Genomic DNA, 26,712 nt, shown 5'->3' with positions numbered 1-26,712 from the left:
CCATGCATAGTGTGCTTTTACACCTGCATTGCTTGCTGTTTGGGGTTTTAGGCTGGGTTTCTGTACAGCACTTTGAGATATCAGCTGATGTACGAAGGGCTATATAAATAAATTTGATTAGATTTGATTTGCACAATCTGCCTGCAAAAGTGACTATCATTATTGTGGGCATTGCCATGCAGTTAGCCAGCTTACTAACCTTGTCAGCTCGGTGATTCGATCCAGCAACCTGCTGGTTACTGGCCCAACGCCTCTAACCACTAGGCTACCTGCTGGTTACTGGCCCAATGCCTCTAACCACTAGGCTACCTGCTGGTTACTGGCCCAACACTCTAACCACTAGGCTACCTGCTGGTTACTAGTCCAACACTCTAACCACTAGGCTACCTGCTGGTTACTGACCCAACACTCTAACCACTAGGCTACCTGCTGGTTACTGGCCCAACACTCTAACCACTAGGCTACCTGCTGGTTACTGGCCCAACGCCTCTAACCACTAGGCTACCTGCTGGTTACTGGCCCAACGCCTCTAACCACTAGGCTACCTGCTGGTTACTGGCCCAACACTCTAACCACTAGGCTACCTGCTGGTTACTGGCCCAACGCCTCTAACCACTAGGCTACCTGCTGGTTACTGGCCCAACGCCTCTAACCACTAGGCTACCTGCTGGTTACTGGCCCAACACTCTAACCACTAGGCTACCTGCTGGTTACTGGCCCAACGCCTCTAACCACTAGGCTACCTGCTGGTTACTGGCTCAACGCTCTAACCACTAGGCTACCTGCTGGTTACTGGTCCAACACTCTAACCACTAGGCTACCTGCTGGTTACTGGCCCAACGCCTCTAACCACTAGGCTACCTGCTGGTTACTGGTCCAACGCTCTAACCACTAGACTACCTGCTGGTTACTAGTATCAATGCTCTAACCACTAGACTACCTGCTGGTTCTGGCCCAACGCTCTAACCACTAGGCTACCTGCTGGTTACTGGCCCAACGCTCTAACCACTAGGCTACCTGCTGGTTACTGGTCCAACACTCTAACCACTAGGCTACCTGCTGGTTACTGGCCCAACACTCTAACCACTAGACTCTAACCACTAGGCTACCTGCTGGTTACTAGTCCAACGCTCTAACCACTAGACTACCTGCTGGTTACTGGCCCAACACTCTAACCACTAGGCTACCTGCTGGTTACTAGTCCAACGCTCTAACCACTAGACTACCTGCTGGTTACTGGCCCAACACTCTAACCACTAGACTCTAACCACTAGACTACCTGCTGGTTCTGGCCCAACGCTCTAACCACTAGATTCTAACCACTAGACTACCTGCTGGTTACTGGCCCAACGCTCTAACCACTAGATTCTAACCACTAGACTACCTGCTGGTTACTGGCCCAACACTCTAACCACTAGACTCTAACCACTAGACTACCTGCTGGTTCTGGCCCAACGCTCTAACCACTAGATTCTAACCACTAGGCTACCTGCTGGTTACTAGTCCAACGCTCTAACCACTAGACTACCTGCTGGTTACTGGCCCAACACTCTAACCACTAGGCTACCTGCTGGTTACTGGCCCAACGCCTCTAACCACTAGGCTACCTGCTGGTTACTGGTCCAACACTCTAACCACTAGGCTACCTGCTGGTTACTAGTCCCAACGCTCTAACCACTAGACTACCTGCTGGTTACTAGTATCAATGCTCTAACCACTAGACTACCTGCTGGTTCTGGCCCAACGCTCTAACCACTAGATTCTAACCACTAGGCTACCTGCTGGTTACTAGTCCAACGCTCTAACCACTAGACTACCTGCTGGTTACTGGCCCAACACTCTAACCACTAGGTTACCTGCTGGCTACTGGCCCAACGCTCTAACCACTAGGCTACCTGCTGGTTACTGGCCCAACACTCTAACCACTAGGCTATCTGCTCGTTACTAGTCCAACACTCTAACCACTAGACTACCTGCTGGTTACTAGTCCAACACTCTAACCACTAGGCTACCTGCTGGTTACTGGCCCAACGCTCTAACCACTAGGCTACCTGCTGGCTACTGGCCCAACGCTCTAACCGCTAGGCTACCTGCTGGTTCTGGCCCAACGCTCTAACCACTAGACTACCTGCTGGTTCTGGCTCAACACTCTAAGCACTAGGCTACCTGCTGGTTCTGGCCCAACGCTCTAACCACTAGACTCTAACCACTAGACTACCTGCTGGTTCTGGCCCAATGCTCTAACCACTAGACTCTAACCACTAGACTACCTGTTGGTTCTGGCCCAATGCTCTAACCACTAGACTCTAACCACTAGACTACCTGCTGGTTCTGGCCCAACGCTCTAACCACTAGGCTACCTGCTGGTTCTGGCCCAACGCTCTAACCACTAGACTCTAACCACTAGACTACCTGCTGGTTCTGGCCCAATGCTCTAACCACTAGACTACCTGCTGGTTCTGGCCTAACGCTCTAACCACTAGACTCTAACCACTAGACTACCTGCTGGTTCTGCCCCAACGCTCTAACCACTAGACTCTAACCACTAGACTACCTGCTGGTTCTGGCGCAACGCTCTAACCACTAGGCTCTAACCACTAGACTACCTGCTGGTTCTGGCCCAACGCTCTAACCACTAGACTCTAACCACTAGACTACCTGCTGGTTCTGGCCCAACGCTCTAACCACTAGACTCTAACCACTAGACTACCTGCTGGTTCTGGCCCAACGCTCTAACCACTAGACTACCTGCTGGTTCTGGCCCAACGCTCTAACCACTAGACTCTAACCACTAGACTACCTGCTGGTTCTGGCCCAACGCTCTAACCATTAGACTCTAACCACTAGACTACCTGCTGGTTCTGGCCCAACGCTCTAACCACTAGACTCTAACCACTAGACTACCTGCTGGTTCTGGCCCAACGCTCTAACCACTAGACTACCTGCTGGTTCTGGCCCATGGCGTTATTTCAATATGGCCACATCTCTCAGCTTGTGCTCGGTGCCGCGGCCACATCTCTCAGCTTGTGCTCGGTGCCGCGGCCACATCTCTCAGCTTGAAAAACGTCAAATATTATGTTCTAAAAGCATTTTCACAACATCACGTTCAAAAAGGATACCTAACATTGATATGTAAAACAATGTTGTAGGCTGATTTGAGCATTTCACTTTAAACAGGAAATCTTTGTCCTTCTCTCTCTTTCCCTCCTGTCCTCTTGTCTCTCTCTCTCTCCTGCCCCCTCTCCTCTTGTCTCTCTCTCTCTCCTGCCCCCTCTCCTCTTGTCTCTCTCTCTCTCCTGCCCCCTCTCCTCTTGTCTCTCTCTCTCTCCTGCCCCCTCTCCTCTTGTCTCTCTCTCTCTCCTGCCCCTCTCCTCTTGTCTCTCTCTCTCTCTCTCCTGCCCCTCTCCTCTTGTCTCTCTCTCTCTCTCCTGCCCCCTCTCCTCTTGTCTCTCTCTCTCTCTCCTGCCCCATCTCCTCTTGTCTCTCTCTCTCTCCTGCCCCCTCTCCTCTTGTCTCTCTCTCTCTCTCCTGCCCCCTCTCCTCTTGTCTCTCTCTCTCTCTCCTGCCCCCCTCTCCTCTTGTCTCTCTCTCTCTCTCCTGCCCCATCTCCTCTTGTCTCTCTCTCTCTCCTGCCCCCTCTCCTCTTGTCTCTCTCTCTCTCCTGCCCCCTCTCCTCTTGTCTCTCTCACTCTCTCCTGCCCCCTCTCCTCTTGTCTCTCTCTCTCTCTCCTGCCCCATCTCCTCTTGTCTCTCTCTCTCTCTCCTGCCCCATCTCCTCTTGTCTCTCCTGCCCCATCTCCTCTTGTCTCTCTCTCGCTCCTGCCCCATCTCCTCTTGTCTCTCTCTCTCCTGCCCCCTCTCCTCTTGTCTCTCTCTCTCTCCTGCCCCATCTCCTCTTGTCTCTCTCTCTCTCTCCTGCCCCCTCTCCTCTTGTCTCTCTCTCTCTCCTGCCCCCTCTCCTCTTGTCTCTCTCTCTCTCCTGCCCCATCTCCTCTTGTCTCTCCTGCCCCATCTCCTCTTGTCTCTCTCTCCTGCCCCATCTCCTCTTGTCTCTCCTGCCCCATCTCCTCTTGTCTCTCTCTCTCTCCTGCCCCCTCTCCTCTTGTCTCTCTCTCTCTCTCCTGCCCCCTCTCCTCTTGTCTCTCTCTCTCTCTCCTGCCCCCTCTCCTCTTGTCTCTCTCTCTCTCCTGCCCCCTCTCCTCTTGTCTCTCTCTCTCTCTCTCCTGCCCCCTCTCCTCTTGTCTCTCTCTCTCTCTCCTGCCCCCTCTCCTCTTGTCTCTCTCTCTCTCTCCTGCCCCATCTCCTCTTGTCTCTCTCTCTCTCCTGCCCCATCTCCTCTTGTCTCTCCTGCCCCATCTCCTCTTGTCTCTCTCTCGCTCCTGCCCCATCTCCTCTTGTCTCTCTCTCTCCTGCCCCTCTCCTCTTGTCTCTCTCTCTCTCCTGCCCCATCTCCTCTTGTCTCTCTCTCTCTCTCCTGCCCCCTCTCCTCTTGTGTCTCTCTCTCTCCTGCCCCCTCTCCTCTTGTCTCTCTCTCTCTCCTGCCCCATCTCCTCTTGTCTCTCCTGCCCCATCTCCTCTTGTCTCTCTCTCCTGCCCCATCTCCTCTTGTCTCTCCTGCCCCATCTCCTCTTGTCTCTCTCTCTCCTGCCCCCTCTCCTCTTCTCTCTCTCTCCTGCCCCCTCTCCTCTTGTCGCTCTCTCCAACTCCTGCCCCCTCTCCTCTTGTGTTTCTCTCTCTCCTGCCCCATCTCCTCTTGTCTCTCTCTCTCCTGCCCCATCTCCTCTTGTCTCTCTCTCTCCTGCCCCCTCTCCTCTTGTCTCTCTCTCTCTCTCCTGCCCCCTCTCCTCTTGTCTCTCTCTCTCTCCTGCCCCCTCTCCTCTTGTCTCTCTCTCTCTCTCCTGCCCCCTCTCCTCTTGTCTCTCTCTCTCTCTCCTGCCCCCTCTCCTCTTGTCTCTCTCTCTCTCTCCTGCCCCATCTCCTCTTGTCTCTCTCTCTCTCCTGCCCCATCTCCTCTTGTCTCTCCTGCCCCATCTCCTCTTGTCTCTCTCTCGCTCCTGCCCCATCTCCTCTTGTCTCTCTCTCTCCTGCCCCCTCTCCTCTTGTCTCTCTCTCTCTCCTGCCCCATCTCCTCTTGTCTCTCTCTCTCCTGCCCCATCTCCTCTTGTCTCTCTCTCTCTCCTGCCCCCTCTCCTCTTCTGTCTCTCTCTCTCCTGCCCCATCTCCTCTTGTGTCTCTCTCTCTCCTGCCCCCTCTCCTCTTGTCTCTCTCTCTCTCCTGCCCCCTCTCCTCTTGTCTCTCTCTCTCCTGCCCCCTCTCCTCTTGTCTCTCTCTCTCCTGCCCCATCTCCTCTTGTCGCTCTCTCTCTCCTGCCCCCTCTCCTCTTGTCGCTCTCTCTCTCCTGCCCCCTCTCCTCTTGTCTCTCTCTCTCTCCTGCCCCCTCTCCTCTTGTCCTTCCCTCCTGTCCCTTCCTTCCCTCCTGTTCTCTTTCCTCTGTCTTAGCTGAGGTATATCTGCTCAGCAGTTGGCTGTAGCCGCTGGGGCGAGGAGGAAACAGAGCCTGAGGATGTGTTGCTGCTGCAGAGAACCCAGAAGACCGTCAGGGCCGTGCGACCACGCTCTGGCTTGGAGAAGTGAGTGGTAACTAACACAAATCCCATCCACCTGACTATCCTACCCCGACCATCTTTATGACACAACCCCAGTACTTCCTGTCCTATATTAACCTTATATCTGTAGTGCTAGTTAGTTAAGTAGTTAGAGGGATTCTAGCTAACAGTGTTCTGATGTTCTCTCTCTAGGTGGAACGGTAACATTCTGGTTCTCTCTCTCTAGGTGGAACGGTAGCATTCTGGTTCTCTCTCTCTCTAGGTCGAACGGTAACATTTTGGTTCTCTCTCTCTCTAGGTCGAACGGTAACATTCTGGTTCTCTCTCTCTAGGTGGAACTGTAACATTCTGGTTCTCTCTCTCTCTCTAGGTCGAACGGTAACATTCTGGTTCTCTCTCTCTAGGTGGAACTGTAACATTCTGGTTCTCTCTCTCTAGGTCGAACGGTAACATTCTGGTTCTCTCTCTAGGTGGAACTGTAACATTCTGGGTCTCTCTCTAGGTGGAACTGTGACATTATGGTTCTCTCTCTCTCTAGGTGGAACTGTGCCATTCTGGTTCTCTCTCTCTCTCTAGGTCGAACGGTAACATTCTGGTTCTCTGTCTCTCTAGGTGGAACTGTAACATTCTGGTTCTCTCTCTCTAGGTCGAACGGTAACATTCTGGTTCTCTGTCTCTCTAGGTCGAACGGTAACATTCTGGTTCTCTCTCTCTCTAGGTGGAACGGTAACATTCTGGTTCTCTCTCTCTAGGTCGAACGGTAACATTCTGGTTCTCTGTCTCTCTAGGTGGAACTGTAACATTCTGGTTCTCTCTCTCTCTAGGTCGAACGGTAACATTCTGGTTCTCTCTCTCTAGGTCGAACGGTAACATTCTGGTTCTCTCTCTCTCTCTAGGTCGAACGGTAACATTCTGGTTCTCTCTCTCTCTCTAGGTCGAACGGTAACATTCTGGTTCTCTCTCTCTCTCTAGGTGGAACTGTAACATTCTGGTTCTCTCTCTAGGTGGACCTGTAACATTCTGGTTCTCTCTCTCTCTCTCTAGGTGGAACTGTAACATTCTGGTTCTCTCTCGCTCTAGGTCGAACGGTAACATTCTGGTTCTCTCTCTCTCTCTAGGTGGAACTATAACATTATGGTTCTCTCTCTCTCTCTCTAGGTGGAACTGTAACATTCTGGTTCTCTCTCTCTCTAGGTGGAACCGTAACATTCTGGTTCTCTCTCTCTCTCTCTCTCTAGGTGGAACTGTAACATTCTGGTTCTCTCTCTCTCTCTCTCTAGGTGGAACTGTAACATTCTGGTTCTCCCTCTCTCTCTCTAGGTGGAACTGTAACATTCTGGTTCTCTCTCTCTCTAGGCGGAACTGTAACATTCTGGTTCTCTCTCTCTAGGTAGAACTGTAACATTCTGGTTCTCTCTCTAGGTGGAACTGTAACATTCTGGTTCTCTCTCTAGGTGGAACCGTAACATTCTGGTTTTCTCCTTCTCTCTAGGTGGAACTGTAACATTCTGGTTCTCTCTCTCTAGGTAGAACTGTAACATTCTGGTTCTCTCTCTAGGTGGAACTGTAACATTCTGGTTCTCTCTCTAGGTGGAACTGTAACATTCTGGTTCTCTCTCTCTCTAGGTGGAACTGTAACATTCTGGTTCTCTCTCTCTCTAGGTGGAACTGTGCCATTCTGGTTCTCTCTCTCTCTCTCTAGGTAGAACTGTAACATTCTGGTTCTCTCTCTAGGTGGAACTGTAACATTCTGGTTCTCTCTCTCTCTCTAGGTGGACCTGTAACATTCTGTGACATTCTGGTTCTCTCTCTAGGTGGAACTGTGACATTCTGGTTCTCTCTCTCTCTAGGTGGAACTGTAACATTATGGTTCTCTCTCTCTCTAGGTGGAACTGTAACATTATGGTTCTCTCTCTCTCTAGGTGGAACTGTAACATTCTGGTTCTCTCTCTCTAGGTGGAACTGTAACATTCTGGTTCTCTCTCTAGGTGGAACTGTAACATTCTGGGTCTCTCTCTAGGTGGAACTGTGACATTATGGTTCTCTCTCTCTCTAGGTGGAACTGTAACATTCTGGTTCTCTCTCTCTCTCTAGGTGGAACTGTAACATTCTGGTTCTCTGTCTAGGTGGAACGGTAACATTCTGGTTCTCTCTCTCTCTCTAGGTGGAACTGTAGCATTCTGGTTCTCTCTCTAGGTGGAACTGTAGCATTCTGGTTCTCTCTCTCTAGGTGGAACTGTAGCATTCTGGTTCTCTCTCTCTAGGTGGAACTGTAGCATTCTGGTTCTCTCTCTAGGTGGAACTGTAGCATTCTGGTTCTCTCTCTAGGTGGAACTGTAACATTCTGGTTCTCTGTCTAGGTGGAACTGTAACATTCTGGTTCTCTCTCTCTCTCTAGGTGGAACTGTAACATTCTGGTTCTCTCTCTAGGTGGAACCGTAACATTCTGGTTCTCTGTCTAGGTGGAACTTCAGCGTGGGGAGCTTTGAGCTGAGGTTTGTTCCCGACAAACAGCTGACCAGTAACTTCCTGGAGGGAGAGATGGCGAGCGGCGAGGCCATGTGGAAGGAGGAGCAGAGGAGCAGTGGGCAGAAGATTATCATGGAGGAGACCACAGACAACCACAGACACACAACCACAGACACACCTGGGTCTGGGACACCAGACCTGGTCATCAAGGTGTCTGTTCCTGACTGGAAGGTGATGGCCTTCAGCACGCAGCCTGGAGGAAAGCTGGTCTGGGAACAGCAGGTAATTATACATCTATAACACCTATTAACAGTCCTGGAAGACAGCTGGTCTGGGAACAGTTTTAATACCGCCCACAGAATAGCATGTTTTAATTTGAAGGAGGAAAGCTGGTCTGGGAACAGCAGGTAATTATACATCTATAACACCTATTAACAGTCCTGGAAGACAGCTGGTCTGGGAACAGTTTTAATACCGCCCACAGAATAGCATGTTTTAATTTGAAGGAGGAAAGCTGGTCTGGGAACAGCAGGTAATTATACATCTATAACACCTATTAACAGTCCTGGAAGACAGCTGGTCTGGGAACAGGTTTCTGTCTCCCATTCATCCACTGACCACAGAATAGTTTTAATTTGAAGATTGTTATGTTACTCTTATTTGCTCATTAGACAACGCTGCCGCGGGATTGGTCATGTGCTGAATGACAGCATGTTTTGTTTTGTGGGAAAAAAAAGTGACATTTGTAAATGGAGTTGAGCCTCTTGAATGATTTGACAAAGGGAAGTGTCATAGAAACGGCAGATTAGGCAGATTAGGCAGATTAGGCAGATTATGCAGATTAGGCAGATTAGGCAGATTATGCAGATTATGCAGATTATGCAGATTAGGCAGATTAGGCAGATTATGCAGATTATGCTCTTTCCGATTCTATATAGAAATCACTGTGTTTTACCTGCATGTGACCGAAGGAGGATTTGATAAATCGATGCTCCTTTCACCTGCATCTCTCAATTACAATATGCAGTTATCTATTCCTGTTCAATCTGACAACTGATAATAGTGTCACTCATCAGATTATTGTCCATTTCATCTGGCCCATATTCTAACTCTCTTGAAAATGTGTGAGTTTTAATGTAGTTTCAGTAGTTTCAATGGGCAGGGTTGACTAGCATTGTATGTTTCCCACTCATCAACTTGGATAGAGTCAAGGATATGTTTTGCATTATTCTGAAGGCAACACACAGCATGTTTTCATTTTGTCTTACATGTGATTGGAAATAGAGTTTCAGCAGATACAACAGTCCTGTAAGCAGCTTCTTTTTACACAGTAAAACGTGAAAGAGAAAAGTAATCAAACCCGCGAGACGCGCTGTCAAATTATTACCCTGAACGCTGAGAAATGGGCGTAAGCACCAATTCCTCATTACACATATTGTTGTTCTAAATTAAAGTGTCTTCTTCACCCTCGTCATTCAGTTCGATCTGATTTACATTGTGAAGTAGCGGAATCGTCCATTTGTCATTCAGTGGGCTGACGTCGTTTGCCTTCGCTGGAAAGAGTCAAGGAAAAAAGTTTGTTATTATTCTAAAGGCTGCAACACACAACATGTTTTGATTTTTCTACATTTGATTATTAACTTCTTGATGCACCCACCCAGTTGTCGGGATCATTTTCGTCAACATCCGCTGAATTGCAGAGCGGCCAAATTCAAATTAAATGACTAAAAATATTTAATTTTCATGAAATGACAAAAAATCCGCCTAGCGAGTCGGCGAAAGCATCCCAGGCGTTTATGTAAGGACATCTCTCTCAGCACACAAAATATTACAAACAGCTAGCAGCCAAGTAGATTGGTCACGAAAGTCAGAAAAGCAATAAAATGAATTGCTTACCTTTGATGATCTTCGGATGTTTTCACTCACGAGACTCCCAGTTACACAATAAATGTTTCTTTTGTTCCATAAAGATTATTTTATATCCAAAATACCTCCATTTGCTTGGCGTGTTATGTTCAGAAATTCACAGGCTCGAGCGGTCACGACATCGCAGACAAAAATTCCAAATAGTATCCTGTGGCAATGGCTGCCCCACTCTGTTGCGCAAGCAAAACTCTGCGAACACCCAGCCATCCAATGACGCGATGTGATCTTTCGCGCTCATTTTTCAAAATAAAAGCCTGAAACTATGTCTAAAGACTGTTGACACCTTTAGGAAGCCATAGGAAAAGGAATCTGGTTGATATCCCTTTAAATGGAGGCAAGGCATCCAATGGAACAGAGAGCCTTCAGGAAAAACAGCACTTCCTTGTTGGATTTTCCTCAGGTTTTCGCCTGCAATATCAGTTCTGTTATACCCACAGACAATATTTTGACAGTTTTGGAATCTTTAGAGTGTTTTCTATCATAATCTGACAATTATATGCATATTCTAGATTCTGGGCCTGAGAAATAGACCGTTTCATTTGGTTACGTTTTTTTTAATCCAATCATCAAAATGCTGCCCCCTACACTCAACAGGTCAATAGAGCTCTAGTAAAGTCAGGTGAAGGAGCAGGACATGGCAGATATTGTCAAACGTCAAATGGCTTTTGACCTATGGCGGTTCTACTGTTAGTTTTCCAACCTAGCCTGATCCCAGATGTATTTGTTCTGTCTCGAGAACTCCTACGGTAATTGTCAAGACAACACAAACAGATCTGTGACCAGGCTATCTCCAACCTCTCGGTGTTCAGCCTAGTTTTGACACACGTTTCCCCCTGTAGTTCTGCACGCCCATAGCCTCTGCCTGGTTGGTTGGAGGAGGGAAGGTAACGCCCATCAGCCTGTTTGATGACACGCCCTACAGCAGTCGTCCTGACGCGGAGGAGCAGGAGGAGGAGGACGAGGACATTATGGAGGCGGCTCGGGGAGCTACTGAGTCCAGCGTATACCTGGGTATGTAAAACCCTAACCTCTGACCCCTAAACCGGACGCTAACACCAGACACCGTAGGCCTACACAGTCACTACGGGGGAGGCTTTGGGAGCTACTGAGTCCAGCGTATACCTGGGTATGTAAAACCCTAACCTCTGACCCCTAAACCGGACGCTAACACCAGACACCATAGGCCTACACAGTCACTACGGGGGAGGCTTTGGGAGCTGCTGAGTCGAGCGTATACTTGGGTAACCAAACACGATCGGTAACAGACTATCACAGACACTGTACTGTCAGTCACTATGGGGGAGCCATTTCATTCATCTGTACCTGCTGTAGATCAGAAGACAGTCTCAAGGTAGACATCTTGTTATCAGCTGATTCACCAGACGGTTCTCAAGGGATTGACTTTCTCACATAGCTGGAGATGTTTTAAAGTAATGACTGTTAGTGTCAGGGCTAAGCCTCTCCCCCAGGTCCTGTGATTGGTTGTCAGTGCTAAGCCTCTCCCCCAGGTCCTGTGATTGGTTGTCAGTGCTAAGCCTCTCCCCCAGGTCCTGTGATTGGTTGTCAGTGCTAAGCCTCTCCCCCAGGTCCTGTGATTGGTTGTCAGTGCTATAAGCCTCTCCCCCAGGTCCTGTGATTGGTTGTCAGGGCTAAGCCTCTCCCCCAGGTCCTGTGATTGGTTGTCAGTGCTAAGCCTCTCCCTCAGGTCCTGTGATTGATTGTCAGTATCAGTGCTAACCTTCTCCCTTCCCAGGTATGTATCAGGGCCAGCTGTACCTGCAGTCGTCCGTCAAGATCTCAGAAAGGTTCCCATCTAAAGCCCTGAACGGTCCCGGCCCGGACACCGTCCCTACCATCAGATGGAAACCTCTCATACGTACGTACTTCTATGACTGTATCTGCTGTCTGGAGTTAGTGTGTCCAGCCTGCTGTCCTCAGTTACAGTGTGTCCAGCCTGCTGTCCTCAGTTACAGTGTGTCCAGCCTGGAGTTACAGTGTGTCCAGTCTGGAGTTACAGTGTGTCCAGTCTGGAGTTACAGTGTGTCCAGTCTGGAGTTACAGTGTGTCCAGCCTGCTGTCTGGAGTTACAGTGTGTCCAGCCTGCTGTCTGGAGTTACAGTGTGTCCAGCCTGCTGTCTGGAGTTACAGTGTGTCCAGTCTGCAGTCTGGAGTTACAGTGTGTCCAGTCTGCAGTCTGGAGTTACAGTGTGTCCAGTCTGCTGTCTGGAGTTACAGTGTGTCCAGTCTGGAGTTACAGTGTGTCCAGTCTGGAGTTACAGTGTGTCCAGTCTGGAGTTACAGTGTGTCCAGTCTGGAGTTACAGTGTGTCCAGTCTGGAGTTACAGTGTGTCCAGTCTGGAGTTACAGTGTGTCCAGTCTGGAGTTACAGTGTGTCCAGCCTGCTGTCTGGAGTTACAGTGTGTCCAGCCTGCTGTCTGGAGTTACAGTGTGTCCAGCCTGCTGTCTGGAGTTACAGTGTGTCCAGCCTGCTGTCTGGAGTTACAGTGTGTCCAGTCTGGAGTTACAGTGTGTCCAGTCTGGAGTTACAGTGTGTCCAGTCTGGAGTTACAGTGTGTCCAGTCTGGAGTTACAGTGTGTCCAGCCTGGAGTTACAGTGTGTCCAGCCTGCTGTCTGGAGTTACAGTGTGTCCTGTCTGGAGTTACAGTGTGTCCAGTCTGGAGTTACAGTGTGTCCAGCCTGCTGTCTGGAGTTACAGTGTGTCCAGTCTGGAGTTACAGTGTGTCCAGTCTGGAGTTACAGTGTGTCCAGTCTGGAGTTACAGTGTGTCCAGTCTGGAGTTACAGTGTGTCCAGCCTGCTGTCTGGAGTTACAGTGTGTCCAGCCTGGAGTTACAGTGTGTCCAGCCTGCTGTCTGGAGTTACAGTGTGTCCAGTCTGGAGTTACAGTGTGTCCAGCCTGCTGTCTGGAGTTACAGTGTGTCCAGCCTGGAGTTACAGTGTGTCCAGCCTGCTGTCTGGAGTTACAGTGTGTCCTGTCTGGAGTTACAGTGTGTCCAGCCTGGAGTTACAGTGTGTCCAGCCTGGAGTCACAGTGTGTCCAGCCTGGAGTTACAGTGTGTCCAGCCTGGAGTCACAGTGTGTCCAGCCTGGAGTCACAGTGTGTCCAGCCTGGAGTCACAGTGTGTCCAGCCTGGAGTTACAGTGTGTCCAGTCTGCTGTCTGGAGTTACAGTGTGTCCAGTCTGGAGTTACAGTGTGTCCAGCCTGCTGTCTGGAGTCACAGTGTGTCCAGTCTGGAGTCACAGTGTGTCCAGCCTGGAGTTACAGTGTGTCCAGCCTGGAGTTACAGTGTGTCCAGCCTGCTGTCTGGAGTTACAGTGTGTCCAGCCTGCTGTCTGGAGTTACAGTGTGTCCAGCCTGCTGTCTGGAGTTACAGTGTGTCCAGTCTGGAGTTACAGTGTGTCCAGCCTGCTGTCTGGAGTTACAGTGTGTCCAGCCTGCTGTCTGGAGTTACAGTGTGTCCAGCCTGCTGTCTGGAGTTACAGTGTGTCCAGCCTGCTGTCTGGAGTTACAGTGTGTCCAGTCTGGAGTTACAGTGTGTCCAGCCTGGAGTTACAGTGTGTCCAGCCTGGAGTCACAGTGTGTCCAGCCTGGAGTCACAGTGTGTCCAGCCTGGAGTCACAGTGTGTCCAGCCTGGAGTCACAGTGTGTCCAGCCTGGAGTCACAGTGTGTCCAGCCTGGAGTCACAGTGTGTCCAGCCTGGAGTCACAGTGTGTCCAGCCTGGAGTCACAGTGTGCCCAGCCTGGAGTTACAGTGTGTCCAGCCTGCTGTCTGGAGTTACAGTGTGTCCAGCCTACTGTCTGGAGTTACAGTGTGTCCAGCCTGCTGTCTGGAGTTACAGTGTGTCCAGCCTGGAGTTACAGTGTGTCCAGCCTGGAGTTACAGTGTGTCCAGCCTGGAGTTACAGTGTGTCCAGCCTGGAGTTACAGTGTGTCCAGCCTGGAGTTACAGTGTGTCCAGCCTGCTGTCTGGAGTTACAGTGTGTCCAGCCTGCTGTCTGGAGTTACAGTGTGTCCAGCCTGCTGTCTGGAGTTACAGTGTGTCCAGCCTGCTGTCTGGAGTTACAGTGTGTCCAGCCTGGAGTTACAGTGTGTCCAGCCTGCTGCCTGGAGTTACAGTGTGTCCAGCCTGCTGTCTGGAGTTACAGTGTGTCCAGCCTGGAGTTACAGTGTGTCCAGCCTGCTGTCTGGAGTTACAGTGTGTCCAGCCTACTGTCTGGAGTTACAGTGTGTCCAGTCTGGAGTTACAGTGTGTCCAGTCTGCTGTCTGGAGTTACAGTGTGTCCAGCCTGGAGTTACAGTGTGTCTAGCCTGCTGTCTGGAGTTACAGTGTGTCCAGCCTGCTGTCTGGAGTTACAGTGTGTCCAGCCTGCTGTCTGGAGTTATAGTGTGTCCAGCCTGGAGTTACAGTGTGTCCAGCCTGCTGTCCTCAGTTACAGTGTGTCCAGTCTGCTGTCTGGAGTTACAGTGTGTCCAGCCTGCTGTCCTCAGTTACAGTGTGTCCAGCCTGCTGTCTGGAGTTACAGTGTGTCCAGCCTGCTGTCTGGAGTTACAGTGTGTCCAGCCTGGAATTACAGTGTGTCCAGTCTGGTGTTACAGTGTGTCCAGCCTGCTGTCTGGAGTTACAGTGTGTCCAGCCTGCTGTCTGGAGTTAGTGTGTCCAGCCTGCTGTCTGGAGTTACAGTGTGTCCAGTCTGGAGTTACAGTGTGTCCAGCCTGGAGTTACAGTGTGTCCAGCCTGCTGTCTGGAGTTACAGTGTGTCCAGCCTGGAATTACAGTGTGTCCAGTCTGGTGTTACAGTGTGTCCAGCCTGCTGTCTGGAGTTACAGTGTGTCCAGCCTGCTGTCTGGAGTTACAGTGTGTCCAGCCTGCTGTCTGGAGTTACAGTGTGTCCAGTCTGGAGTTACAGTGTGTCCAGCCTGGAGTTACAGTGTGTCCAGTCTGGAGTTACAGTGTGTCCAGTCTGGAGTTACAGTGTGTCCAGTCTGGAGTTACAGTGTGTCCAGCCTGCTGTCTGGAGTTACAGTGTGTCCAGCCTGCTGTCTGGAGTTACAGTGTGTCCAGCCTGCTGTCTGGAGTTACAGTGTGTCCAGCCTGCTGTCTGGAGTTACAGTGTGTCCAGTCTGCTGTCTGGAGTTACAGTGTGTCCAGTCTGGAGTTACAGTGTGTCCAGTCTGGAGTTACAGTGTGTCCAGTCTGGAGTTACAGTGTGTCCAGTCTGGAGTTACAGTGTGTCCAGTCTGGAGTTACAGTGTGTCCAGTCTGGAGTTACAGTGTGTCCAGTCTGGAGTTACAGTGTGTCCAGTCTGGAGTTACAGTGTGTCCAGTCTGGAGTTACAGTGTGTCCAGCCTGCTGTCTGGAGTTACAGTGTGTCCAGCCTGCTGTCTGGAGTTACAGTGTGTCCAGCCTGCTGTCTGGAGTTACAGTGTGTCCAGCCTGCTGTCTGGAGTTACAGTGTGTCCAGTCTGGAGTTACAGTGTGTCCAGTCTGGAGTTACAGTGTGTCCAGCCTGCTGTCTGGAGTTAGAGTGTGTCCAGCCTGGAGTTACAGTGTGTCCAGCCTGCTGTCTGGAGTTACAGTGTGTCCAGTCTGGAGTTACAGTGTGTCCAGTCTGGAGTTACAGTGTGTCCAGTCTGGAGTTACAGTGTGTCCAGTCTGGAGTTACAGTGTGTCCAGTCTGGAGTTACAGTGTGTCCAGCCTGCTGTCTGGAGTTACAGTGTGTCCAGCCTGGAGTTACAGTGTGTCCAGCCTGCTGTCTGGAGTTACAGTGTGTCCAGTCTGGAGTTACAGTGTGTCCAGTCTGGAGTTACAGTGTGTCCAGTCTGGAGTTACAGTGTGTCCAGTCTGGAGTTACAGTGTGTCCAGCCTGCTGTCTGGAGTTACAGTGTGTCCAGCCTGGAGTTACAGTGTGTCCAGCCTGCTGTCTGGAGTTACAGTGTGTCCAGTCTGGAGTTACAGTGTGTCCAGTCTGGAGTTACAGTGTGTCCAGTCTGGAGTTACAGTGTGTCCAGTCTGGAGTTACAGTGTGTCCAGTCTGGAGTTACAGTGTGTCCAGCCTGCTGTCTGGAGTTACAGTGTGTCCAGCCTGGAGTTACAGTGTGTCCAGCCTGCTGTCTGGAGTTACAGTGTGTCCAGTCTGGAGTTACAGTGTGTCCAGTCTGGAGTTACAGTGTGTCCAGTCTGGAGTTACAGTGTGTCCAGTCTGGAGTTACAGTGTGTCCAGTCTGGAGTTACAGTGTGTCCAGCCTGCTGTCTGGAGTTACAGTGTGTCCAGCCTGGAGTTACAGTGTGTCCAGCCTGCTGTCTGGAGTCACAGTGTGTCCAGTCTGGAGTCACAGTGTGTCCAGTCTGGAGTCACAGTGTGTCCAGCCTGGAGTTACAGTGTGTCCAGCCTGGAGTTACAGTGTGTCCAGCCTGCTGTCTGGAGTTACAGTGTGTCCAGCCTGCTGTCTGGAGTTACAGTGTGTCCAGTCTGGAGTTACAGTGTGTCCAGCCTGCTGTCTGGAGTTACAGTGTGTCCAGCCTGCTGTCTGGAGTTACAGTGTGTCCAGCCTGCTGTCTGGAGTTACAGTGTGTCCAGCCTGGAGTTACAGTGTGTCCAGCCTGGAGTCACAGTGTGTCCAGCCTGGAGTCACAGTGTGTCCAGCCTGGAGTCACAGTGTGTCCAGCCTGGAGTCACAGTGTGTCCAGCCTGGAGTCACAGTGTGTCCAGCCTGGAGTCACAGTGTGTCCAGCCTGGAGTCACAGTGTGTCCAGCCTGGAGTCACAGTGTGTCCAGCCTGGAGTCACAGTGTGTCCAGCCTGGAGTCACAGTGTGTCCAGCCTGGAGTCACAGTGTGACCAGCCTGGAGTTACAGTGTGTCCAGCCTGCTGTCTGGAGTTACAGTGTGTCCAGCCTACTGTCTGGAGTTACAGTGTGTCCAGCCTGCTGTCTGGAGTTACAGTGTGTCCAGTCTGGAGTTACAGTGTGTCTAGCCTGGAGTTACAGTGTGTCCAGCCTGGAGTTACAGTGTGTCCAGCCTGGAGTTACAGTGTGTCCAGCCTGGAGTTACAGTGTGTCCAGCCTGGAGTTACAGTGTGTCCAGCCTGCTGTCTGGAGTTACAGTGTGTCCAGCCTGCTGTCTGGAGTTACAGTGTGTCCAGCCTGCTGTCTGGAGTTACAGTGTGTCCAGCCTGCTGTCTGGAGTTACAGTGTGTCCAGCCTGGAGTTACAGTGTGTCCAGCCTGCTGCCTGGAGTTACAGTGTGTCCAGCCTGCTGTCTGGAGTTACAGTGTGTCCAGCCTGGAGTTACAGTGTGTCCAGTCTGCTGTCTGGAGTTACAGTGTGTCCAGCCTGCTGTCTGGAGTTACAGTGTGTCCAGCCTGCTGTCTGGAGTTATAGTGTGTCCAGCCTGGAGTTACAGTGTGTCCAGCCTGCTGTCCTCAGTTACAGTGTGTCCAGTCTGCTGTCTGGAGTTACAGTGTGTCCAGCCTGCTGTCCTCAGTTACAGTGTGTCCAGCCTGCTGTCTGGAGTTACAGTGTGTCCAGCCTGCTGTCTGGAGTTACAGTGTGTCCAGCCTGGAATTACAGTGTGTCCAGTCTGGTGTTACAGTGTGTCCAGCCTGCTGTCTGGAGTTACAGTGTGTCCAGCCTGCTGTCTGGAGTTACAGTGTGTCCAGCCTGCTGTCTGGAGTTACAGTGTGTCCAGCCTGCTGTCTGGAGTTACAGTGTGTCCAGTCTGGAGTTACAGTGTGTCCAGTCTGGAGTTACAGTGTGTCCAGCCTGGAGTTAGTGTGTCCAGCCTGGAGTTAGTGTGTCCAGCCTGGAGTTACAGTGTCCAGCCTGCTGTCTGGAGTTACAGTGTGTCCAGCCTGCTGTCTGGAGTTAGTGTGTCCAGCCTGCTGTCTGGAGTTATAGTGTGTCCAGCCTGGAGTTACAGTGTGTCCAGCCTGCTGTCCTCAGTTACAGTGTGTCCAGTCTGCTGTCTGGAGTTACAGTGTGTCCAGCCTGCTGTCCTCAGTTACAGTGTGTCCAGCCTGCTGTCTGGAGTTACAGTGTGTCCAGCCTGCTGTCTGGAGTTACAGTGTGTCCAGCCTGGAGTTACAGTGTGTCCAGCCTGGAGTTACAGTGTGTCCAGCCTGCTGTCTGGAGTTACAGTGTGTCCAGCCTGCTGTCTGGAGTTACAGTGTGTCCAGCCTGGAGTTACAGTGTGTCCAGCCTGCTGTCTGGAGTTAGTGTGTCCAGCCTGCTGTCTGGAGTTACAGTGTGTCCAGTCTGGAGTTACAGTGTGTCCAGTCTGGAGTTACAGTGTGTCCAGTCTGGAGTTACAGTTTGTCCAGCCTGCTGTCTGGAGTGAGTTTTAATGCAGTGTCTCTTTCACGCAGATTCTCCATCTCGGACTCCTGTTCTGGTTGGTTCTGATGAGTTTGACAAATGTCTGAACAACGACAAGTTCTCTCATGAAGAATACAGCAACGGAGCTCTGTCAGTCCTGCAGTACCCGTATGGTAAGAACCTGCTGTTATACTGTCAGTCCTACAGTACCCATATGGTAAGAACCTCCTGTTATACTGTCAGTCCTACAGTACCCGTATGGTAAGAACCTACTGTTATACTGTCAGTCCTGCAGTACCCGTATGGTAAGAACCTACTGTTATACTGTCAGTCCTACAGTACCCATATGGTAAGAACCTACTGTTATACTGTCAGTCCTGCAGTACCCGTATGGTAAGAACCTACTGTTATACTGTCAGTCCTGCAGTACCCATATGGTAAGAACCTACTGTTATACTGTCAGTCCTACAGTACCCGTATGGTAAGAACCTCCTGTTATACTGTCAGTCCTGCAGTACCCGTATGGTAAGAACCTACTGTTATAACCTGTTATAACCTCCTATTATACTGTTATAACCTCCTGTTATAACCTCCTGTTATAACCTGTTATAACCTCCTATTATACTGTTATAACCTCCTGTTATAACCTCCTGTTATAACCTCCTATTATACTGTTATAACCTCCTGTTATAACCTCCTGTTATAACCTCCTAACCACCTCTCCTTGTTTTACCATGTTGTTAAAAAAAGAAATGCATTGTTGATTTATAATAGTACAAGTTCTTGAGTTAGTTTGATTGATTGACTGGTTCTCCTCTCTCTGTTCCCCAGACAACGGGTACTACTACCACTACAGTAAGCGTTACCGTGGGCGACGCGGCGTGGCGGAGGTGTCTCTGCTGAAGGGTGGCGGTGCGGTAGGGGAGAGGAGGAGGAAGGATCCGGTCCTGTTACTGCCCTGGTGGAAAGAGATTCTAGGGACCATGGTGTTCTGTATCGCTGCTACCACCTATATAGTCAGGAAGTTCTTCCAACCCCCCGCCCCGGTGGAGTACGTACGGGTACGAACACACACCGCCTCCACATGTCAGCCACAGACGGTTTCTTCCTGTTCTTCATTAGTGTAACACCGTAGCAAAAAAAAATGTTTCGCAACGGATACTTTCAAGACGTTTCCAGTTTAGTTTTTCATCGTCTGTTTGGTGTCTGGTGAATACGACCCTGTACGTGGAGGGGGGGAGGAGGAGGAGGAGGAGGAGGAGGAGGAGGAGGAGGAGGAGGGGGTGGAGGGAGGGAGGGAGGAGGGGGGGTGGAGGGAGGGAGGGGGGGAGGAGGGGTGCGGGGAGGAGGGGAGGGGTGGGGGTGCGGGGTGAGGAGGAGGGGAGGAGGGAGGGGGTGGGTGGGGAGGAGGGAGGGGGTGGGTGGGGAGGAGGGAGGGGTGGGGGGGTGCGGGGAGGAGGGGAGGGGGTGTTCAGAAGTGTTTTTTTTGTTGTTTATTGTTGTTTATTGTTGTTTCTGGATCAATGTTAATTATTAATCCCGTCTCTATCCTGATCTCCGTAGCAACGCAAGGAGTCGGAGACACAGTGTCAGACAGACAGCAAGTATGACCTTGAGGTGGCCGAACCCAAAGAGACGGTTGTCATGGAGACCCGCCCCAGTGAATATGTATCCAGGTATCGTACGGTGTTGACATTAAAACAGACCTGACAACTGATTCACTAAAGCTACGTCCAAAATGGAACCCTACTCATACTGATGCCCCCCCCCCAGTATTGATACTGTATAGTAGCTGATAGCCCCCCTCCCAGTATTGATACTGTATAGTAGCTGATAGCCCCCCCCCAGTATTGATACTGTATAGTAGCTGATAGCCCCCAGTATTGATACTGTATAGTAGCTGATAGCCCCCAGTATTGATACTGTATAGTAGCTGATATCCCCCAGTATTGATACTGTATAGTAGCTGATAGCCACCCCCAGTATTGATACTGTATATTAGCTGATAGCCCCCAGTATTGATACTGTATAGTAGCTGATAGCCCCCCAGTATTGATACTGTATAGTAGCTGATAGCCTCCCCCAGTATTGATACTGTATAGTAGCTGATATCCCCCAGTATTGATACTGTATAGTAGCTGATATCCCCCAGTATTGATACTGTATAGTAGCTGATAGCCCCCAGTATTGATACTGTATAGTAGCTGATAGCCCCCCAGTATTGATACTGTATAGTAGCTGATAGCCCCCCCCAGTATTGATACTGTATAGTAGCTGATAGCCCCCAGTATTGATACTGTATAGTAGCTGATAGCCCCCCAGTATTGATACTGTATAGTAGCTGATATCCCCCAGTATTGATACTGTATAGTAGCTGATATCCCCCAGTATTGATACTGTATAGTAGCTGATAGCCCCCAGTATTGATACTGTATAGTAGCTGATAGCCCCCCAGTATTGATACTGTATAGTAGCTGATAGCCCCCAGTATTGATACTGTATAGTAGCTGATAGCCCCCCAGTATTGATACTGTATAGTAGCTGATAGCCCCCCCCAGTATTGATACTGTATAGTAGCTGATATCCCCCAGTATTGATACTGTATAGTAGCTGATATCCCCCAGTATTGATACTGTATAGTAGCTGATATCCCCCAGTATTGATGCTGTATAGTAGCTGATAGCCCCCCTAGTATTGATACTGTATAGTAGCTGATACCCCCAGTATTGATACTGTATAGTAGCTGATATCCCCCTCCCAGTATTGATACTGTATAGTAGCTGATAGCCCCCCAGTATTGATACTGTATAGTAGCTGATAGCCCCCCAGAATTGATACTGTATAGTAGCTGATAGCCCCCAGTATTGATACTGTATAGTAGCTGATAGCCCCCCAGTATTGATACTGTATAGTAGCTGATAGCCCCCAGTATTGATACTGTATAGTAGCTGATAGCCCCCCTAGTATTGATACTGTATAGTAGCTGATAGCCCCCTCCCAGTATTGATACTGTATAGTAGCTGATAGCCCCCAGTATTGATACTGTATAGTAGCTGATACCCCCAGTATTGATACTGTATAGTAGCTGATAGCCCCCAGTATTGATACTGTATAGTAGCTGATAGCCCCCCAGTATTGATACTGTATAGTAGCTGATAGCCCCCAGTATTGATACTGTATAGTAGCTGATAGCCCCCCCAGTATTGATACTGTATAGTAGCTGATAGCCCCCAGTATTGATACTGTATAGTAGCTGATATCCCCCAGTATTGATACTGTATAGTAGCTGATAGCCACCCCCAGTATTGATACTGTATATTAGCTGATAGCCCCCAGTATTGATACTGTATAGTAGCTGATAGCCCCCCAGTATTGATACTGTATAGTAGCTGATAGCCTCCCCCAGTATTGATACTGTATAGTAGCTGATATCCCCCAGTATTGATACTGTATAGTAGCTGATATCCCCCAGTATTGATACTGTATAGTAGCTGATAGCCCCCCAGTATTGATACTGTATAGTAGCTGATAGCCCCCCCAGTATTGATACTGTATAGTAGCTGATAGCCCCCCAGTATTGATACTGTATAGTAGCTGATAGCCCCCCCCAGTATTGATACTGTATAGTAGCTGATATCCCCCAGTATTGATACTGTATAGTAGCTGATATCCCCCCAGTATTGATACTGTATAGTAGCTGATATCCCCCCAGTATTGATGCTGTATAGTAGCTGATAGCCCCCCTAGTATTGATACTGTATAGTAGCTGATACCCCCCCCAGTATTGATACTGTATAGTAGCTGATATCCCCCTCCCAGTATTGATACTGTATAGTAGCTGATAGCCCCCAGTATTGATACTGTATAGTAGCTGATAGCCCCCCAGAATTGATACTGTATAGTAGCTGATAGCCCCCCAGTATTGATACTGTATAGTAGCTGATAGCCCCCCAGTATTGATACTGTATAGTAGCTGATAGCCCCCCAGTATTGATACTGTATAGTAGCTGATAGCCCCCCTAGTATTGATACTGTATAGTAGCTGATAGCCCCCTCCCAGTATTGATACTGTATAGTAGCTGATAGCCCCCAGTATTGATACTGTATAGTAGCTGATACCCCCAGTATTGATACTGTATAGTAGCTGATAGCCCCCAGTATTGATACTGTATAGTAGCTGATAGCCCCCCTAGTATTGATACTGTATAGTAGCTGATACCCCCCAGTATTGATACTGTATAGTAGCTGATGCCCCCTCCCAGTATTGATACTGTATAGTAGCTGATATCCCCCTCCCAGTATTGATACTGTATAGTAGCTGATATCCCCCCAGTATTGATACTGTATAGTAGCTGATATCCCCCCCAGTATTGATACTGTATAGTAGCTGATATCCCCCTCCCAGTATTGATACTGTATAGTAGCTGATACCCCCCAGTATTGATACTGTATAGTAGCTGATATCCCCCAGTATTGATACTGTATAGTAGCTGATATCCCCCTCCCCAGTATTGATACTGTATAGTAGCTGATAGCCCCCTCCCAGTATTGATACTGTATAGTAGCTGATAGCCCCCTCCCAGTATTGATACTGTATAGTAGCTGATATCCCCCTCCCAGTATTGATACTGTATAGTAGCTGATATCCCCCTCCCAGTATTGATACTGTATAGTAGCTGATAGCCCCCCAGTATTGATACTGTATAGTAGCTGATAGCCCCCCCAGTATTGATACTGTATAGTAGCTGATATCCCCTCCCAGTATTGATACTGTATAGTAGCTGATATCCCCCTCCCAGTATTGATACTGTATAGTAGCTGATAGCCCCCCCAGTATTGATACTGTATAGTAGCTGATATCCCCCAGTATTGATACTGTATAGTAGCTGATAGCCCCCCTCCCAGTATTGATACTGTATAGTAGCTGATAGCCCCCCCCAGTATTGATACTGTATAGTAGCTGATAGCCCCCTAGTATTGATACTGTATAGTAGCTGATATCCCCCTCCCAGTATTGATACTGTATAGTAGCTGATAGCCCCCCAGTATTGATACTGTATAGTAGCTGATAGCCCCCAGTATTGATACTGTATAGTAGCTGATATCCCCCCCCAGTATTGATACTGTATAGTAGCTGATAGCCCCCCAGTATTGATACTGTATAGTAGCTGATGCCCCCCTCCCAGTATTGATACTGTATAGTAGCTGATAGCCCCCAGTATTGATACTGTATAGTAGCTGATAGCCCCCCAATATTGATACTGTATAGTAGCTGATATCCCCCAGTATTGATACTGTATAGTAGCTGATATCCCCCTCCCCCAGTATTGATACTGTATAGTAGCTGATATCCCCTCCCAGTATTGATACTGTATAGTAGCTGATATCCCCCAGTATTGATACTGTATAGTAGCTGATAGCCCCCAGTATTGATACTGTATAGTAGCTGATATACCCCCCAGTATTGATACTGTATAGTAGCTGATAGCCCCCCTCCCAGTATTGATACTGTATAGTAGCTGATAGCCCCCTCCCAGTATTGATACTGTATAGTAGCTGATATCCCCCCTCCCAGTATTGATACTGTATATCAAATCAAAATCAAATCAAATTTATTTATATAGCCCTTCGTACATCAGCTGATATCTCAAAGTGCTGTACAGAAACCCAGCCTAAAACCCCAAACAGCAAACAATGCAGGTGTAAAAGCACGGTGGCTAGGAAAAACTCCCTAGAAAGGCCAAAACCTAGGAAGAAACCTAGAGAGGAACCAGGCTATGTGGGGTGGCCAGTCCTCTTCTGGCTGTGCCGGGTAGAGATTATAACAGAACATGACCAAGATGTTAAAATGTTCATAAATGACCAGCATGGTCGAATAATAATAAGGCAGAACAGTTGAAACTGGAGCAGCAGCACAGTCAGGTGGACTGGGGACAGCAAGGAGTCATCATGTCAGGTAGTCCTGGGGCACGGTCCTAGGGCTCAGGTCCTCCGAGAGAGAGAGAAAGAAAGAGAGAATTAGAGAGAGCATATGTGGGGTGGCCAGTCCTCTTCTGGCTGTGCCGGTGGAGATTATAACAGAACGTGGCCAAGATGTTCAAATGTTCATAAATGACCAGCATGGTTGAATAATAGTAAGGCAGAACAGTTGAAACTGGAGCAGCAGCATGGCCAGGTGGACTGGGGACAGCAAGGAGTCATCATGTCAGGTAGTCCTGGGACATGGTCCTAGGGCCCAGGCCAGTTGAAACTGGAGCAGCAGCATGGCCAGGTGGACTGGGGACAGCAAGGAGTCATCATGTCAGGTAGTCCTGGGGCATGGTCCTAGGGCTCAGGTCCTCCGAGAGAGAGAAAGAAAGAGAGAAGGAGAGAATTAGAGAACGCACACTTAGATTCACACAGGACACCGAATAGGACAGGAGAAGTACTCCAGATATAACAAACTGACCCTAGCCCCCCGACACATAAACTAATGCAGCATAAATACTGGAGGCTGAGACAGGAGGGGTCAGGAGACACTGTGGCCCCATCCGAGGACACCCCGGACAGGGCCAAACAGGAAGGATATAACCCCACCCACTTTGCCAAAGCACAGCCCCCACACCACTAGAGGGATATCTTCAACCACCAACTTACCATCCTGAGACAAGGCCGAGTATAGCCCACAAAGATCTCCGCCACGGCACAACCCAAGGGGGGCGCCAACCCAGACAGGCCGACCACAACAGTGAATCAACCCACCCAGGTGACGCCCCCCAGGGACGGCATGAGAGAGCCCCAGTAAGCCAGTGACTCAGCCCCGTAACAGGGTAGAGGCAGAGAATCCCAGTGGAAAGAGGGGAATCGGCCAGGCAGAGACAGCAAGGGCGGTTCGTTGCTCCAGAGCCTTTCCGTTCACCTTCCCACTCCTGGGCCAGACTACACTCAATCATATGACCCACTGAAGAGATGAGTCTTCAGTAAAGACTTAAAGGTTGAGACCGAGTTTGCGTCTCTGACATGGGTAGGCAGACCGTTCCATAAAAATGGAGCTCTATAGGAGAAAGCCCTGCCTCCAGCTGTTTGCTTAGAAATTCTAGGGACAATTAGGAGGCCTGCGTCTTGTGACCGTAGCGTACGTGTAGGTATGTACGGCAGGACCAAATCAGAGAGATAGGTAGGAGCAAGCCCATGTAATGCTTTGTAGGTTAGCAGTAAAACCTTGAAATCAGCCCTTGCTTTGACAGGAAGCCAGTGTAGAGAGGCTAGCACTGGAGTAATATGATCAAATTTTTGGTTCTAGTCAGGATTCTAGCAGCCGTATTCAGCACTAACTGAAGTTTATTTAGTGCTTTATCCGGGTAGCCGGAAAATAGAGCATTGCAGTAGTCTAACCTAGAAGTGACAAAAGCATGGATTAATTTTTCTGCATCATTTTTGGACAGAAAGTTTCTGATTTTTGCAATGTTACGTAGATGGAAAAAAGCTGTCCTCGAAATGGTCTTGATATGTTCTTCAAAAGAGAGATCAGGGTCCAGAGTAACGCCGAGGTCCTTCACAGTTTTATTTGAGACGACTGTACAACCATTAAGATTAATTGTCAGATTCAACAGAAGATCTCTTTGTTTCTTGGGACCTAGAACAAGCATCTCTGTTTTGTCCGAGTTTAATAGTAGAAAGTTTGCAGCCATCCACTTCCTTATGTCTGAAACACATGCTTCTAGCGAGGGCAATTTTGGGGCTTCACCATGTTTCATTGAAATGTACAGCTGTGTGTCATCCGCATAGCAGTGAAAGTTTACATTATGTTTTCGAATAACATCCCCAAGAGGTAAAATATATAGTGAAAACAATAGTGGTCCTAAAACAGAACCTTGAGGAACACCGAAATTTACAGTTGATTTGTCAGAGGACAAACCATTCACAGAGACAAACTGATATCTTTCCGACAGATAAGATCTAAACCAGGCCAGAACATGTCCGTGTAGACCAATTTGGGTTTCCAATCTCTCCAAAAGAATGTGGTGATCGATGGTATCAAAAGCAGCACTAAGGTCTAGGAGCACGAGGACAGATGCAGAGCCTCGGTCCGTTGCCATTAAAATGTCATTTACCACCTTCACAAGTGCCGTCTCAGTGCTATGATGGGGTCTAAAACCAGACTGAAGCATTTCGTATACATTGTTTGTCTTCAGGAAGGCAGTGAGTTGCTGCGCAACAGCCTTCTCTAAAATTTTTGAGAGGAATGGAAGATTCGATATAGGCCGATAGTTTTTATATTTTCTGGGTCAAGGTTTGGCTTTTTCAAGAGAGGCTTTATTACTGCCACTTTTAGTGAGTTTGGTACACATCCAGTGGATAGAGAGCCGTTTATTATGTTCAACATAGGAGGGC

The 26,712-nt window shown here is 49.3% G+C and overlaps 2 protein-coding genes across 2 annotated transcripts in view; one reads left to right on the top strand and one right to left on the bottom strand.

The window, feature by feature from the left end:
• Positions 1-26,712, top strand: part of eif2ak3 (eukaryotic translation initiation factor 2-alpha kinase 3) — a 101,608-nt gene that overhangs the window by 51,694 nt on the left and 23,202 nt on the right. Inside the window, 7 exon segments of the mRNA XM_065025976.1 lie at positions 5,500-5,630; positions 8,069-8,357; positions 10,841-11,012; positions 11,755-11,877; positions 18,390-18,512; positions 19,171-19,400; positions 19,903-20,015. Of these exon segments, the coding sequence (XP_064882048.1) occupies positions 5,500-5,630; positions 8,069-8,357; positions 10,841-11,012; positions 11,755-11,877; positions 18,390-18,512; positions 19,171-19,400; positions 19,903-20,015 (1,181 nt within the window).
• LOC135574386 (GDNF family receptor alpha-4-like) overlaps positions 23,910-26,712 on the bottom strand; it is a 780,873-nt gene continuing 778,070 nt past the window's right edge. The window contains exon 2 of the transcript XR_010465435.1: positions 23,910-24,677. The gene's annotated coding sequence lies outside the window, so the exon portion shown is untranslated. The remainder of the gene's footprint in view (positions 24,678-26,712) is intronic.

Source organism: Oncorhynchus nerka, linkage group LG12 (assembly GCF_034236695.1).
Source record: "Oncorhynchus nerka isolate Pitt River linkage group LG12, Oner_Uvic_2.0, whole genome shotgun sequence".
In the NCBI taxonomy this organism is placed as follows: Eukaryota; Metazoa; Chordata; class Actinopteri; order Salmoniformes; family Salmonidae; genus Oncorhynchus; species Oncorhynchus nerka.
Note: the sequence above shows the minus strand (reverse complement) of the source record. Positions and strands in the feature narration are given on the sequence as shown.